We start from the raw sequence: 13157 nt of genomic DNA, 5'->3' as shown, positions 1-13157 counted from the left end.
CAGAAACAGAAAACCGCTCCTAATGAAATAGGCAACAACAGGAAACAAGACTGCCACGTCTTAAAGTAACTCTAAATGACCAGCACTGAGACATAATGATTGCAGAGCTGCAAACCGACAGCCATGACACACAAACAGTCACGGCTATTCATTCATTTGATTAATTACTTTTCCACACTCTCATTTTACACAAATGACTTCCATCCTACTTTGATTGGTTAACAAGCCAAATGTTTTACATGGTTATTTGCATTAATTTCCATTCAGCAGGCCCATTTGTAGACATAGTTTTTGAAGTTTGTAATATTAGTCTATATTGTGTCCATCAAATGGATTTGTTTCAGTTGGCTAAGCAGTCAGTCACAGCTGTCGACAATGTCTATTGAACTGTATTTATCAGAGGAGGGATGATTAATCTTTAAAGAACAATTAAAGATTCAGGAAAAAAAGGTATTCTAAAAACTTTGACTGACCCAAAAGAGCAAGCAAGGAGCAGCAACTGGAATTTCATCTGCTGTGACGAAAGTGATGATTATCATCACATGATCACGTCATAAACACAAGACTGGTTGCTGATAACAGGTGGAAGACTGGTGGTTCTTCAAAGCAGATGTTAATAAGCCATTCTATGTGCAGTCTGCATGTTCTCCCTGCGCACGTGGGCTTTCTGCGGGTACTCTTTCTTCTCCATAACATGGGGTCGAGGTTACCTTGTGACTGTATCTGGGATCGCCTTACCCACCCTGCAGGTCGCACTGAGCTCCCGTGCAACTCCTGGGAGTCTGAACTCGGGTCTAAAACGCCCAATGACATTATCCTGACTTGCGCATGCGCGCTGCATCAAAGAGGAAGCACAGCGAGCCTGTCACAAGTTTTAAGTTTGTATTTTGAAATAAGAAGTTTCTTGATACGGAGGATCACTCACCTTTATCAGGAGTGTGCGGACATGAATTCACTCCTTTAATGACCGGATCTGAGCAGCGCACCGTGTGATCGGACGGGAATGACCGCTGGAGGACTTTGATAACGTGAGTTTCATTATGTTGAGTTAAAAAAGAGAATTTGTGAGAGTTTCTCTTTAAATCTGTCCGTTAAATACTGACAGAACTGCACAGAAAGGTGTAAATATCCAAATTATGCTAATCTCTATGCTAAGATCAACTAGCTAACGATAATAGTTGTTGATAGATTTTTCCATTTTATCCTCAGGTGTGTTTTCTATTTAACGACAGCCGATTTATTTCACACATTGTTAAGTATTCTCTCCACTAATGAGATCTGATGTTGGAGCAGGCTAGTGTCTCAGTTCGGAGGATATGTGTTAAATGTTGGGGTTTTACAAAGGAGTTTGGTCTGTTCCGCCCACTCAGTCAGAGTGAGTTTCTTTGAGTTTCATTTCTTCACTGGGATTTTTTTTTTTATTTCCTCCTCTCTGAATCACAACTTTATCTGTCTTTATGTAACAGTAATTCACTGACACTGGTGGAACTCATGCAATGCTATTACTGTCCAACTTTGCCTGTATTATTTAATTCAGAATATTATTATTCTTATTATTAACTTATAAATAATACAGCTAAAGTTATCAACTCGTGTCTTACAGGGTGGTCAGTGTAGATACAATGTAATGTAGTAGTTAATTAAAAGTCTTTTTAGATTTAATTTCTATGAATCTGTATCCCCTCTGTTATCATCTAGTCTAAGTGAGACTAAAGAGAATTCAGTGTTGAAAAGCTTTTCCAGAACTTTATTTTTCAGGGCTGATTTGGTGGGTCGCATTTGTCGATCTAAAACGTCAATGTGTCCTTTTATAATTTCAGACACACCAAACTGGTTCATACTGAAATGTAAAAGTATTTCGTGCTTCTGAAAGCTCTTCCTTTTCTGCGATTCAGATTTAACCAGATGCAAGTGCTGCTGCTCTTCTGATCACGTGCTTTTTTTGGTTCCCAGCAGCAGCATTCAGAAGCATTGTTGTCTTTGACCTGCTATGATGTTGGAATGAAGAAGTGAAATAAGATCATGTGTCCAGTCAGGTGCATTCAGGCTCCATCTGAATTCCAGACGTGTTGATATGCAGAGTTCATGAAAACACAGTTCACTGCAGTTCAGATAATCTTAGTGATATGTATTTTGCAAGTGTCAATATTGAAATAATGTTTGAAATACATCATGCAGCCCTGCTCAAGACAACGTGGTTAATAATTTTAGTACCCAAACCAGAACACAAATGCAGTAGAGGCGAGCTCTAGTAAAAGTCTGAATACATATTTGTATGCATAGAGGCAAAGCCAAAGTTTTCTTCATGGGTTATCTGTTTAATAATCTGTCATATGTGTTTTTTATATGCTCCATATGCCCTTTATATGCTTTATTTTTGTTTAATACTGTAAATTTAATAATCCTCTGTCTCCCGTCTCAAGTCTCATGCATGCTTTGATTCACATCATGTGGTCATTTCTGCTTTAATACTGGACTATGAAAATGTAATAGATGTAATAATAATAAGGTCCCTCTTTATCCTGCAAATCTATGGCGCCCCCTAGGGGCGGCCCTCAGCACACTTTGAAAACTAATGATGTTGTATTGAACAGGATACAGTGGACCAGCATCACACACACACACACACACACACACACACACACACACACACACACACACACACACACCGGGAGGAGGCCATGTGGTGGTTCCAGGAGGGCCTCTGCATCCTGCCGGCAGCCCTGGTGATCTGGACGGCGGCGTCCTTCGTCTTCGCGTACATCACGGCGGTGGTGCTGAAGCATGTGGACCCTCTGGTGCCGTACATCAGGTCTGACCTGCAACACACTCCGAGTGCACGTGGCGAGCGCTGCACTTTTAATGATGAGGTCTGTAGTAGGTCTGTTAAATCTGAATCATTAAGATGAACTTCTCATCACTGTTGCAGTGACACGGGGACGGTGGCACCTGAGAGATGTGTGTTTGGCATCATGTTGGACATCTCAGCCTTTTTAGGTAACACACACACAAACACGCACACACACACACACACACACACACACACACACACACACACACGCACAGTCTTGTATTTCTATCCTTGTGGGGACCGTCCATTGACTCCCATTCATGTCTAGCCCCTAACCCTGACCCTTACCCTAACCCTAACCCACACCACAACAAAGCCTAACCCTAAAGAAATGTTTTTGCACTTTTACTTTTTTCAGTAACAACAACATGGTCAAGAAAACACTGTTTCTCCTACTTAGGACCGGAAAAAGGTCCCCACAAGGCACGTCGTTCCACGTATTGCTATCCTTGTGGGGACATTTGGCCCCGACAAGGATAGAAATACAAGAACACACACACACACACACACACACACACACACACACACACACACACACACACACACACCTAAATTCTCAGAATTCTTTAAAAAAGGATAAACTAACATCTGGATTCATTGATAATAATATTTTCGCTCCTGGACTTGCTCCACGCGTCCTGCTGTGGCCGTGTTCGCAGGCATAGCCACAGTCTACGTGCGCTACAAGCAGGTGGAGGCTCTGACCGATGAGGAGGAGCCTAAAGTCCACAGATTGAACGGCTTGGGGCTCGTGTTGGGCTTCATCAGCTCCTTCGGGATGTGCGTGGTTGCCAATTTCCAGGTGGGTATGAGTACACCAGATGTCATTTCGATGCCTGTCATTTTGATTGCTTCTATAGATGTGCTTTGTTTGTACAAACATACAGCCAGTGTTAAGAGTTGATGTGTGTCAGAGCAGAAGACCACCCTGTTCTCCATGCACCTGGTGGGCGCCGTGCTGACCTTCGGGGTCGGAGCTCTCTACATCCTGGTCCAGACGGGGCTGTCGGTCCTCATGCAGCCCCACATCCACAGCAGGACCATCTACCTGGTGCGTCTGGGCATCGGACTGTGGACCCTGACCAGCATCGTCAGCAGTATCCTTGAACCGGGCGTCAACGTTCATCACCATCATCAGGAGGGAAATTACTCACGAAGTCAGATTTTACAGAATAAAGTGTATCACAGTAATGAATCAGTGAAGCACTGAAAGCAGTGAGCCACTGAAAACATTTTGACTTTGAGTTGTGATTCTTAAGAGCGGCTCAGTGTTCATATCCTCCGTCATCATGTACAGCAGCCTGGTCGGAGTGGACGTCGTTAACAAGCTCCACTGGACTCCCGGAGAGACGGTCAGTAGCTGCCCTCCAGCTGCAGATGACTGTTTTCCTTCGATTCTGAGTTGAAGGTTCAGTTCTGGAAGTAAAAGTTTTCTGACACTCAGGTCGGTCCTCTGTTCCTTTCAGGGTTATACGCCTCACATCATCAGCACCGTGTCTGAATGGTCGCTGGCTTTCTCCTTCATCAGCTTCTTCCTCACCTACATCAGGGATTTCCAGGTACTTTTCTCGCCGTTCAGCAGCTGAAGGTTTCGGTACATTAGGCCTGGTGTGACGGATTGACTGAAAACCGTCACATTCATCATTTTAACCCAGCTGCTAGGAGGAAGATGAAATTCTTTCTCTATCAGTTGGACAACCTCAACCTTCCCGCTGATCATTTCTTTGATCTGTTCTGTTCTTGATGAAGAAAATAACCCTGCGAGCAGAAGCAGACCTGCAGAGCAGCCACCTGTACGACTGGCCACACCACGGCGTCGTCTCGTCACGCCCCGGCAAGCGGGAGGTCTCCGAGTCGTCCCCGCTGCTGGCCGGAGCCACATGACCGCGGCGGGTTTCACCGTTTTTAGACGTATTTGAAGGCTTTTTAGAGAGTATATCCTAACGCTGTGGTCCGTTCAGCCGAACACGTCTTTCCTCTGACGCTGCTGTTGGTTCGGGTCAGAGGTGATCTGAACGAACCCTGTAAATTCAAACATGAAGCTTTTGCACTTTATGATATCAGATTTGAAAATTTATATTTATAAATCTTAACCACTTTTTATTTACATCTCTGATTGAAAAAGTAATGTATTAAATGCTGATTCTGATCCAGTTGATTGATAAACTGTTTACAAGTTGAGTCTATTCGCTTCAGTTTAGATTTCTAATGGATCTGATAATGATTACTTCACAGAACATTTATTGAAGGTAGATTTATGACTTCACCAAAACTTCTAAAACAAATGAACAGAGCAATAAAACCTGCGGTTAAATATATTTACCCTTTTTGTTTACAAAATCCTGAAAAGGAAATATCAGGACTTTTAATAAGTGCTGTCTTTTCTATTTCATGATTACAGCTTTTTCTATTCATAATAAAAAATGCTGTTTATCTAACGAGCCTCACAAATGTGTTTTTCTCTCCTGAAATGCTGCATTTTATATTTTGATATGAGAATCGGCCACCTGATATAATCTTTTACGAAAGAATTGTCCTGTGTGTTTTAAAACTATCATGTTTAATGATCGTATAATTTGGGAGTGTCCTGTTGCAGTGTTTTAAGACGGATGTGAAGCATACCTCTTAAAAAACTGTGTCATGTTAAAAGAGTTAAATTGTGGCTCATTCGTGTTACTTGAAAAAACGAACTGGATTCAAAACATATTTCCATAGTTCCATTGTTTCTTCTCTTCAGCTGTGCATTTCTAGTTGATTCTTAGTCAAGGTGTTTTTTTCCTCATGGTGGACTTCAGAGTCCTGAATCTGCTCAGTGTCTGCTTCTTGTTCTGGTTCACTCAGGTCACTTTGCTCCTAAATAGAAGGAACTTTAAAGGTATCAGTTTCAAACTTCAGTACAGGCTGCTCTCGCATCTTGCTGGTGCTGAGATCCTTGTGCTCCTCAGTCTCTGGAGGTTCTGGTTCTCCATGGTCCTCTGGAAACTGCAGAATCCTGGTTCTTCCTGTTTCTCTTTGATCTGTGGAGGTTCTGGTTCCTCCTGTTCTAGACAGTAGTTTGTTTCCCGTTTAAAGAGCTGCTCCTCCCTACAGTGACGGTGCTGTAGAAGCTCTGCAGGGACAAAAAAGTACAGGATAAAATTTTAGTTGCATTACTTCTCCAATTCCAGTTAAAATAAAAAAATAAATAAATAAAAACCTGGGACTCCATGCTTCAATCTAATTTAAAAAAATAAAATACAGCTTTTAAATGTTTTCAGGAAATGCCTCTTCAGAAAACATCAATGTCCACAACCATCAACCACCACCTCCATCACTACCAGACCCATGAGCAAGGCAGTACTGGGAGCACTCTCTAACAGGCTCAGAATAGATAAATGTCCCCTGCAGGGTTTATTATACTTAGAAAATAAGATTTACAATAAGGAGTAGCTGTGAAGTAGCAGTAATGTACGCGTGTGTGTGTTGTCCTGAATACGACAGTAAGCACACCTGGACAATAATCCTGTTATCTCATCAGCACCTTATCATGGATTATCTCAGTGAAGGACAAGTGTTCACGAACAGACTTAGACAAATTTGTGAACAATATTTGAGAGGAGAAGGTCTTTATAGGCAGAAAAAGTCTTGGATCTTTGAGTTCAGCTCATGGAAAAAAAAAAAACCCTTTGAGTCTATTTTTTTTTCTTGGTGTATTTACAGCCGACTTGAGGAGGAATGTTTTATTGAAGGGGAATAGAGATGTGTTTTTCATTCAAGTGTAGTGCTGGAACTCATCTTCTGGTTGCTAATTTGTTGCTGTGGACTCTCTGGAGAAGACAAGACAAAGTCACTGATGTGATGGATGGATGAGACGAGACAGGCTACATTTAGAAAGCAAAGTCTGCTCATTTCTAGAAAACTGGCAGTAACTGTGGGGTTTACAAAATAAATGAGGAAACTCATTCAAATACATGGCAAGTTTTATTTTTCTCAAAAAACTATTACATTTCTATGTAAAGCGGACATCTTAACAGCAACCCCCTGATTTAATTCCAGCTGAGATGTGAAATTTGTGGAATACACAGACACTAAAACAAGATCAGGGAGTTTATCCTCAAAACACAGAAGCCGATTTAACAAGCATTAACTTTGGCAACCTGACCCAACATCATTCAGATTTGAAAACCCTGATTACGCTGATCTTCTCCATCTATACTCCAAAAATATAGACACCTGGTAATTAAATTTATTATTTCAACATATATACAATCATAACAATAAATAATTATGCTAAAATTAGAGAAGCAGTTTTGTTTATTGAGCAAAATCAAACATCGGCTTTCACCTCTGATGCTGTAGGCTGAACTCGTCCTACTTAACCCAGTTCGGAGATCCCTGCCTCTCTGTAAATGAAGCCCAGTCTTAGAAGTAAGACAGCTTTTGAAATACAGCAGCAGCATCTCGTCCTCTATAGACCCACAAGTCATGTGATTTTCAACAAAAACCAAATTTGTGCCGCAGAGCATTTAGTGAGCGCTTCAGCTGAGATTCTGATTTAAGACGAACAAAAACGAGGAGCTGGTGTCTGTTCACGCTCCAAAGAGGCCCCTCCCTGTCCCACAGATACAAGAAAAATCGCTGCCTGCATCGGTGGTTTTGAGTTGTTGCGTTGCGCCAACACACTTGTTGTCCTGCAGAGCTCGAAGAGGTCACATTCAGCTGTGCTGGAGCAGAGACATGTCAAGCATCATTGTTGCAATGCTGCTTCTGAATGTCAAACTTTCAGCCGACTGGGAGATTTGAGGCATTGTGATCAGCAGCACTAATTCAGCATTAAACGTGACTAAAGTACAGTAATGTACAAAAGTTTTAACAACCAGAAAGAAAAGGGTGATTATCACCATGACTAATGCATCGTTCTTCTCTTCATTGCACGGAACTGTCCCAGATAAAACTCAAATCAGGCCTTCATATTTGGAGGACGCTCTTTTCTGAAAACTTTTGCACAGTACTGTAAATCACTTGAGGATTCTTATAATGGATTTGCTTCAAACTGTCTCATTTGGAGACATTTTCTGGCTTTGGCACAAAACGACCCAAATATTGTGCCCGGTCTTGTTAGTTTTTCCCCTCTGACCAGGGAAAAGGCATCGGTGAGCACAGCAGCAGGCCAGTGTTTAAGCCACTGAACACGTTGCACATGTGTGAAGGTCTGGGATCATTGCAGCAACCATCTAGGAGGGGAAAACTGGTTCAATTGCTGGAGGTCTTCATAAAGCTATGGCACGGACGCATCCAGGACAGCTGCGGGGAGTCAGGCGCTGATCTCCACCCGCTGTCGTGTTTGCAGACGTGTTCAGTTCTCTGAGGGAGACGGGAGGCGGAACCGGGCAAGAAACATCGGAGGGCGTCATTATAAGGCATCAGTGGGCGGAGCCACAGGAAGGCAGTGGAGCTCCGAAAGCCTTCCATCAGAGCCCGTGTCTGCGTCACCCCTGCCCTCCAGCTCTGAACTATACGTTTCGTTCGGCCGGAGGGTTAAAAGGCCGATCCGTCGCAGATGATGTTCTGGCCTCGGCCTGGGAACAGCTCCATCTGCCAGTACCGAGGGTCCGCATACACTGCAGAGACAGACGATCACAGCTATTAGACTGCAGTTTCAACGCTCATGTTCTTAAATATTTTACTCCCAAATATATTAACGTCTCCCGTATAGAAGATATTACATTAAATTAATTTAAACGCAGCCATATGTGAACTGGAAGTGATGAGTTTTCACCAGGGGTAAAATGAATTCTGAACGGTAGAATACACTGAATGGTTCTGTTAGATGGGAGATTAGAGTCATGCCATTTCCTTTTCTGAAATCTCAAGTAATACTTTTATTTTCCTTCACTCAGAAATATTATTTTAAAAACAGCTGTGCTACTTTTTCTCAGCTTTGTGCTTAATAATAAAAATGTTTTGGTAAATGGGTAAAAAGAGAAATGCATTTGAGAATTATGTGAAATTCTATTTATATTTATTACTGCTAACAATCAAGCGGCATGATGGACATTTTGTAATATTTTTGTTGTAAGTGAGTTGCAAACAGAATTAATGGTTTAGTCAGGGATCTCAGTCCTAAGAGAGGATTTTCTGCTTTAAAGTAAAAAAATAATAATAATAATAATCATACAACATCACACTGGACTAATACGTTGGTGTAGAGGTGCTGCAGAACTTACCCATGTCTCCTGGTGAGAGCCACAGGTTGAAGGAGCTGCAGTGTTTCTGGCAGCGTTGAACCGGCAGCACTCGAACCGTTGGTAGCCCCTCGCCCACCACCAACCAGCCCAGGACCCCGACACCCTGAAACAGAGGCAGTGCAGAGCTCACACAGCCTGAGAGTCTGTTTGTGGGGGAGGACTCAGTAGTGAGATCATTTTTCGATCCACAGTTCAGTGCTGCAGTGACGCGACGTCCGAACCTGTGGACTCACCTTGCTCTGGGAGTTTGTGCTGTGAGTGACGAGGCAGCGCTGCAGGATGGTCCCAGCACTGTCCAGCAGGGGGCAGAGTTCAGCCTTCGGGAAGAGCCACCTTAACACTTTCTCCCTGGTCCCAGAGCTGAACCTCCTAGAAGACAAGCCAGCGGATTACTGTCTTCATAATAAATCACCTTCATCATCAGCAGCAGCACTGAAACGTCTTTGTACCCTGAAGAAAAGCAACTTTAACTACAGGTACCAGGTACTTTTGGCTGAAATAAGACAAATATGGACTTTCAAAAAGGGAATCGAACATAAAGTGAGTGGAACTGCGTAGCGTACCAGAGCAGGGTGAAGTTGGCGGGTCCCTGAGGCAGGCCCTGGTTGTTACTGTGCAGTCCGTCGTCGTCCTCCAGTAGGATGGACATGGAACCGGAGTGAGCCAGGTAGAGCTCCTCCAGCTGCTGCCGCTGGATGCTGAGGGACTCGCCGCCCTGCAGGCAAACACACACCAATGGAAAATATATCCCACTGAAGAGACGCAGGATGTGCAGGTGAAAAGAAAACTCAGAGAAGCTTTGAGGGAGACTTTCACTTCATCGTATATGACTTGATAGACAGACTGATTGACCTCTGACCTTGAGCAGGACGAGCTGTGGCCCCCGGCGCAGAGTCACGGTCCCTCTGAGGCTTTCTGGGACCTCCAGAACTGAGGAGATTTCTGCACAGCCTGAACAGTTCACCAAACTCTGCCTGAGAGAGCCGGCGCTCCACCACTCATGGAAACCTGCAGCAGAGGAAAAAAAAAAAAAAAATCAGTCAGTCAAGCTCATCTTTTATCACAGAGTAAAGAAAACGTAACTAAGCCAAAAAAAAAATCTGTGAATATTGTGTCAATATTTCAAATCTGAATTTTGTGATTTTTAATATTGTTTACAACACACTTGCAACATTCATCCTGACAGACTGTTTAAATGAGGAAGCAGCCTGCCACAGCCAAACCTGGCTGAATGAGCATGATCCCTACTAACTAAGTCTCAAATCTTCCAGTTCAGCACATGAGATAGTTATGGTGCATTGAAAAGAAATCATTTCAAAACGAATTACGTTGCTAATCTGTCCAGGGTAAAGAGGTATTGAACCTTGTCCTTTACAGAGTAAAAGGACATCTGAACCACTGCAATCGTGCCACACACCCTGCAGGTTGTACTTCTTGGCGATGGGCAGCGAGAGCAGACGGACGTGGCTGAGAGGGGACGACCAGTTGTAAGAGCCCAGGTTGACCAGTCCCAGCTGGGGGGCATTTTGAGGGTAGGTGAAGGCCAGCACCACCACCAGCAGGAATCCCACGGCTACCACAAACTGCAAAAACAGCCAAGATGAATTAGATGAGAATGCTCCATCTCTCAAGACACATTTAGCACTGGTGCAGTGTTTCTTTTAAGAGCAAATTAACAACAATACAATAAGATGTTATTACTAAAAAAAAAAAAAACTTTTTGGATACTAAATGCTCACACAAACAGTCCATCAAACTCATCTTCACAGGAGATACATCATTCAGATATATTCAGTGTTTTCATATTGATCGTAGTCATTGACGGAAGGCATCTTGTGCAGATTTAGAGAGCCTGACCTTGATGGTGGCTCTCAGGATGGGGAACTGTGGGGGCTCCCTCCTGGGCTCGTTGGTTTCCAGGACCTGCTTGATGAACCTCTCGATCTCCCTCTCAGACATGCCGTAGCGGTAGCCTGACTGGCGAAGGATGTCGATGCTCTCCGACAGTTTGTCGTAGATGCACGGCTCGCTCGTTGTTGTTCCCATGACGACAGGAGACCGGACCGGCTACTTGTTGGTCAAACACGTCGGTCTTCGGCTGGTTGCAGGAGCATGGTGTCGCCTGTGAAATCATTTGAGATGTTAAAAAGTGCCAGCTAGTTTTCATAATGTCTATCAGTGTTTGTTGGTATTTGGATATTTATTCTGCTGCAGTGCACACATTAAAAGGAAAGAGATCTAATAATTTTCATACAGTTAAAAAATTCAAGCAATGAAACTGCTGTATTATTTCTCATTTCTATGCACTTGTTAACCACCATTTAAATCAAAATGTTATAACATCTCACAGGTCTGGATTATAAGGATAACCACAACAATGCATTTTACAGTTCCAAAGAGGGATTGTTGTAAATTTAGAGATGTAATTTTACCTTGTAAAGGATTACAAGGTTGTTGTTTTTATTATATAAGAGCTGGATGATGCACCACTTTGAAGTTTGGCTTCCTATTGTCTTTATTTTCAATGCTGATCCTGATTGTAACCCCATCACACACTGCTTACAGGACACCAGAGCAGTTTAGGATGTAACAACTGGATTGTGAAAGTTTTATTAAGACACACAGTAGGATGTCTTGTGTCATTAATAGATTTTTATTTTTTTTTTAACTTTTGGACAGTTTTCAGTTCTAGGGAAATTGTATTTTATTGTTTCTTCATATTGACTTAAAAGAAAACAAAATTGAAAAGATATTTCAGGACAAAACGTGAAATTAAGAAAATTGGAGATATTTTTATGTTGACCCATTTGATCCAGGACATGAAGCCTTCTTTCCCTCGTTTTAAAAGTCATTTTAACTTTATATTCATTAGCAATCTGTCAGAGTTCTGTGATCCAGTGATGGATTATTCTTTGTCGTGTGTGACTGAGATGTTTCCCTGTTTTTAGAGACTCCAGATTCACAGAGCAAACTGCAGCAAGAGTCTAAAAAACACACTGAGGATCGAGGAACCAACCTCAGGGTGACAGCCCCGCTCTGCTGGCATGACCTTGGCAACTGTATTGTTATTCTCAACTTTCCCTGTCAAACTGAAGGCCTCCCACATCTTAAAATCTGATAACAGCAGACTTGAAGAAAAAGACCCAGAGAGAATCAAGCTGGAACAGGAAACAAACGTAACGTAAAAAGCCCAACGACACAGTGTCAGTTAACCTGACAATCAGTCAATTCACAGCAAAGCCAGTTTATTCACCCGATCCTGTGAGAAACAGGTGAAAGCAGAGCGCTTCAGATAAGAGAAGAGTGTTGTTCAACAGAAATACTGAAGTCCACTGACAGGTTAGCTCGTCTCTGTTAGCGTCGTATTTCTTCAAATTCATGACCGTAAACACACTGCAGAAACAAGCTGAAGCCCTCCTCACCTCAAAGCGAGATCCACCGCCGCCACATGAGCCCTCTCATCTCTCGCGTCGTTAAATAAATATGTTTTTATGAGTTTAAATAGAAACAAACTGCCTAGCTAGCCGACATAGCTGCTACACACGGACTATTTCTTCTTCGGGCTTGCAGTCAAACAGCAGAATACGTTTTTAGCGCCACCAGCTGGCTACACGTTGATTTTTTTTTATATGTTGCAAAACAAAAAATACTTCTAACAACAAGCACGTTCTTTCATCTGGAAACGTTTCAAACTGCAATAGAATAGAATAGAATAGAATGCCCAATTTTCTAAACCTTTTATAAGGAAGTATTCTCTTTTGATCTAATCAGTTATTTCTTCCATCAAAAGAGCCTCCAATTTAAACCTACACTAAGGAACTTTTCAACCTTAATAAAACATTTTAATATCTTTTGTGATGATACTTCGACTTACAACTAGTTGAATGACCCCTCTGTCACGGGCTGAGGGCGTCAGTATTGCTTTCACTTGGACTGAGCAGCTGTGAGGAGGGTGGTAGGAACCCTGCACACTAACAAGCTCCAAATGTGCGAACTGCTTTACGGCATGCGTCACATCACGATATAACATTGTTTAGCCACCGTTAGATTCATTTAGATTCATTACCTCGTCGCTATCC

The 13157-nt window shown here is 42.6% G+C and overlaps 2 protein-coding genes across 2 annotated transcripts; one reads left to right on the top strand and one right to left on the bottom strand.

Annotated features, from left to right (window-relative positions):
* The first annotated feature begins 823 nt into the window (after positions 1-823).
* Positions 824-4737, top strand: LOC115388043 (DNA damage-regulated autophagy modulator protein 2-like). Its single transcript, XM_030090976.1, has 8 exons — positions 824-1028; positions 2595-2812; positions 2930-2997; positions 3511-3653; positions 3771-3948; positions 4121-4203; positions 4318-4410; positions 4601-4737. Exons 2-8 carry the CDS (start codon positions 2682-2684, stop codon positions 4733-4735), a joined length of 831 nt encoding a protein of 276 aa, XP_029946836.1. The 5' UTR covers positions 824-1028; positions 2595-2681; the 3' UTR covers positions 4736-4737.
* Positions 4738-6792: 2055 nt separating this feature from the next.
* Positions 6793-12635, bottom strand: LOC115388035 (bombesin receptor-activated protein C6orf89 homolog). Its single transcript, XM_030090966.1, has 8 exons — positions 12501-12635; positions 10936-11200; positions 10496-10661; positions 9938-10086; positions 9642-9793; positions 9312-9447; positions 9058-9181; positions 6793-8451 (listed from the first exon to the last, which is right to left on the bottom strand). Exons 2-8 carry the CDS (start codon positions 11122-11124, stop codon positions 8369-8371), a joined length of 999 nt encoding a protein of 332 aa, XP_029946826.1. The 5' UTR covers positions 11125-11200; positions 12501-12635; the 3' UTR covers positions 6793-8368.
* Between the last annotated feature and the right edge of the window lie 522 nt (positions 12636-13157).

This window comes from Salarias fasciatus, chromosome 5 (assembly GCF_902148845.1).
Source record: "Salarias fasciatus chromosome 5, fSalaFa1.1, whole genome shotgun sequence".
NCBI classification, from domain to species: domain Eukaryota; kingdom Metazoa; phylum Chordata; class Actinopteri; order Blenniiformes; family Blenniidae; genus Salarias; species Salarias fasciatus.
The sequence above is the reverse complement of the archived record's forward strand: the minus strand, read 5'-3'. Positions and strand labels throughout refer to the sequence as shown.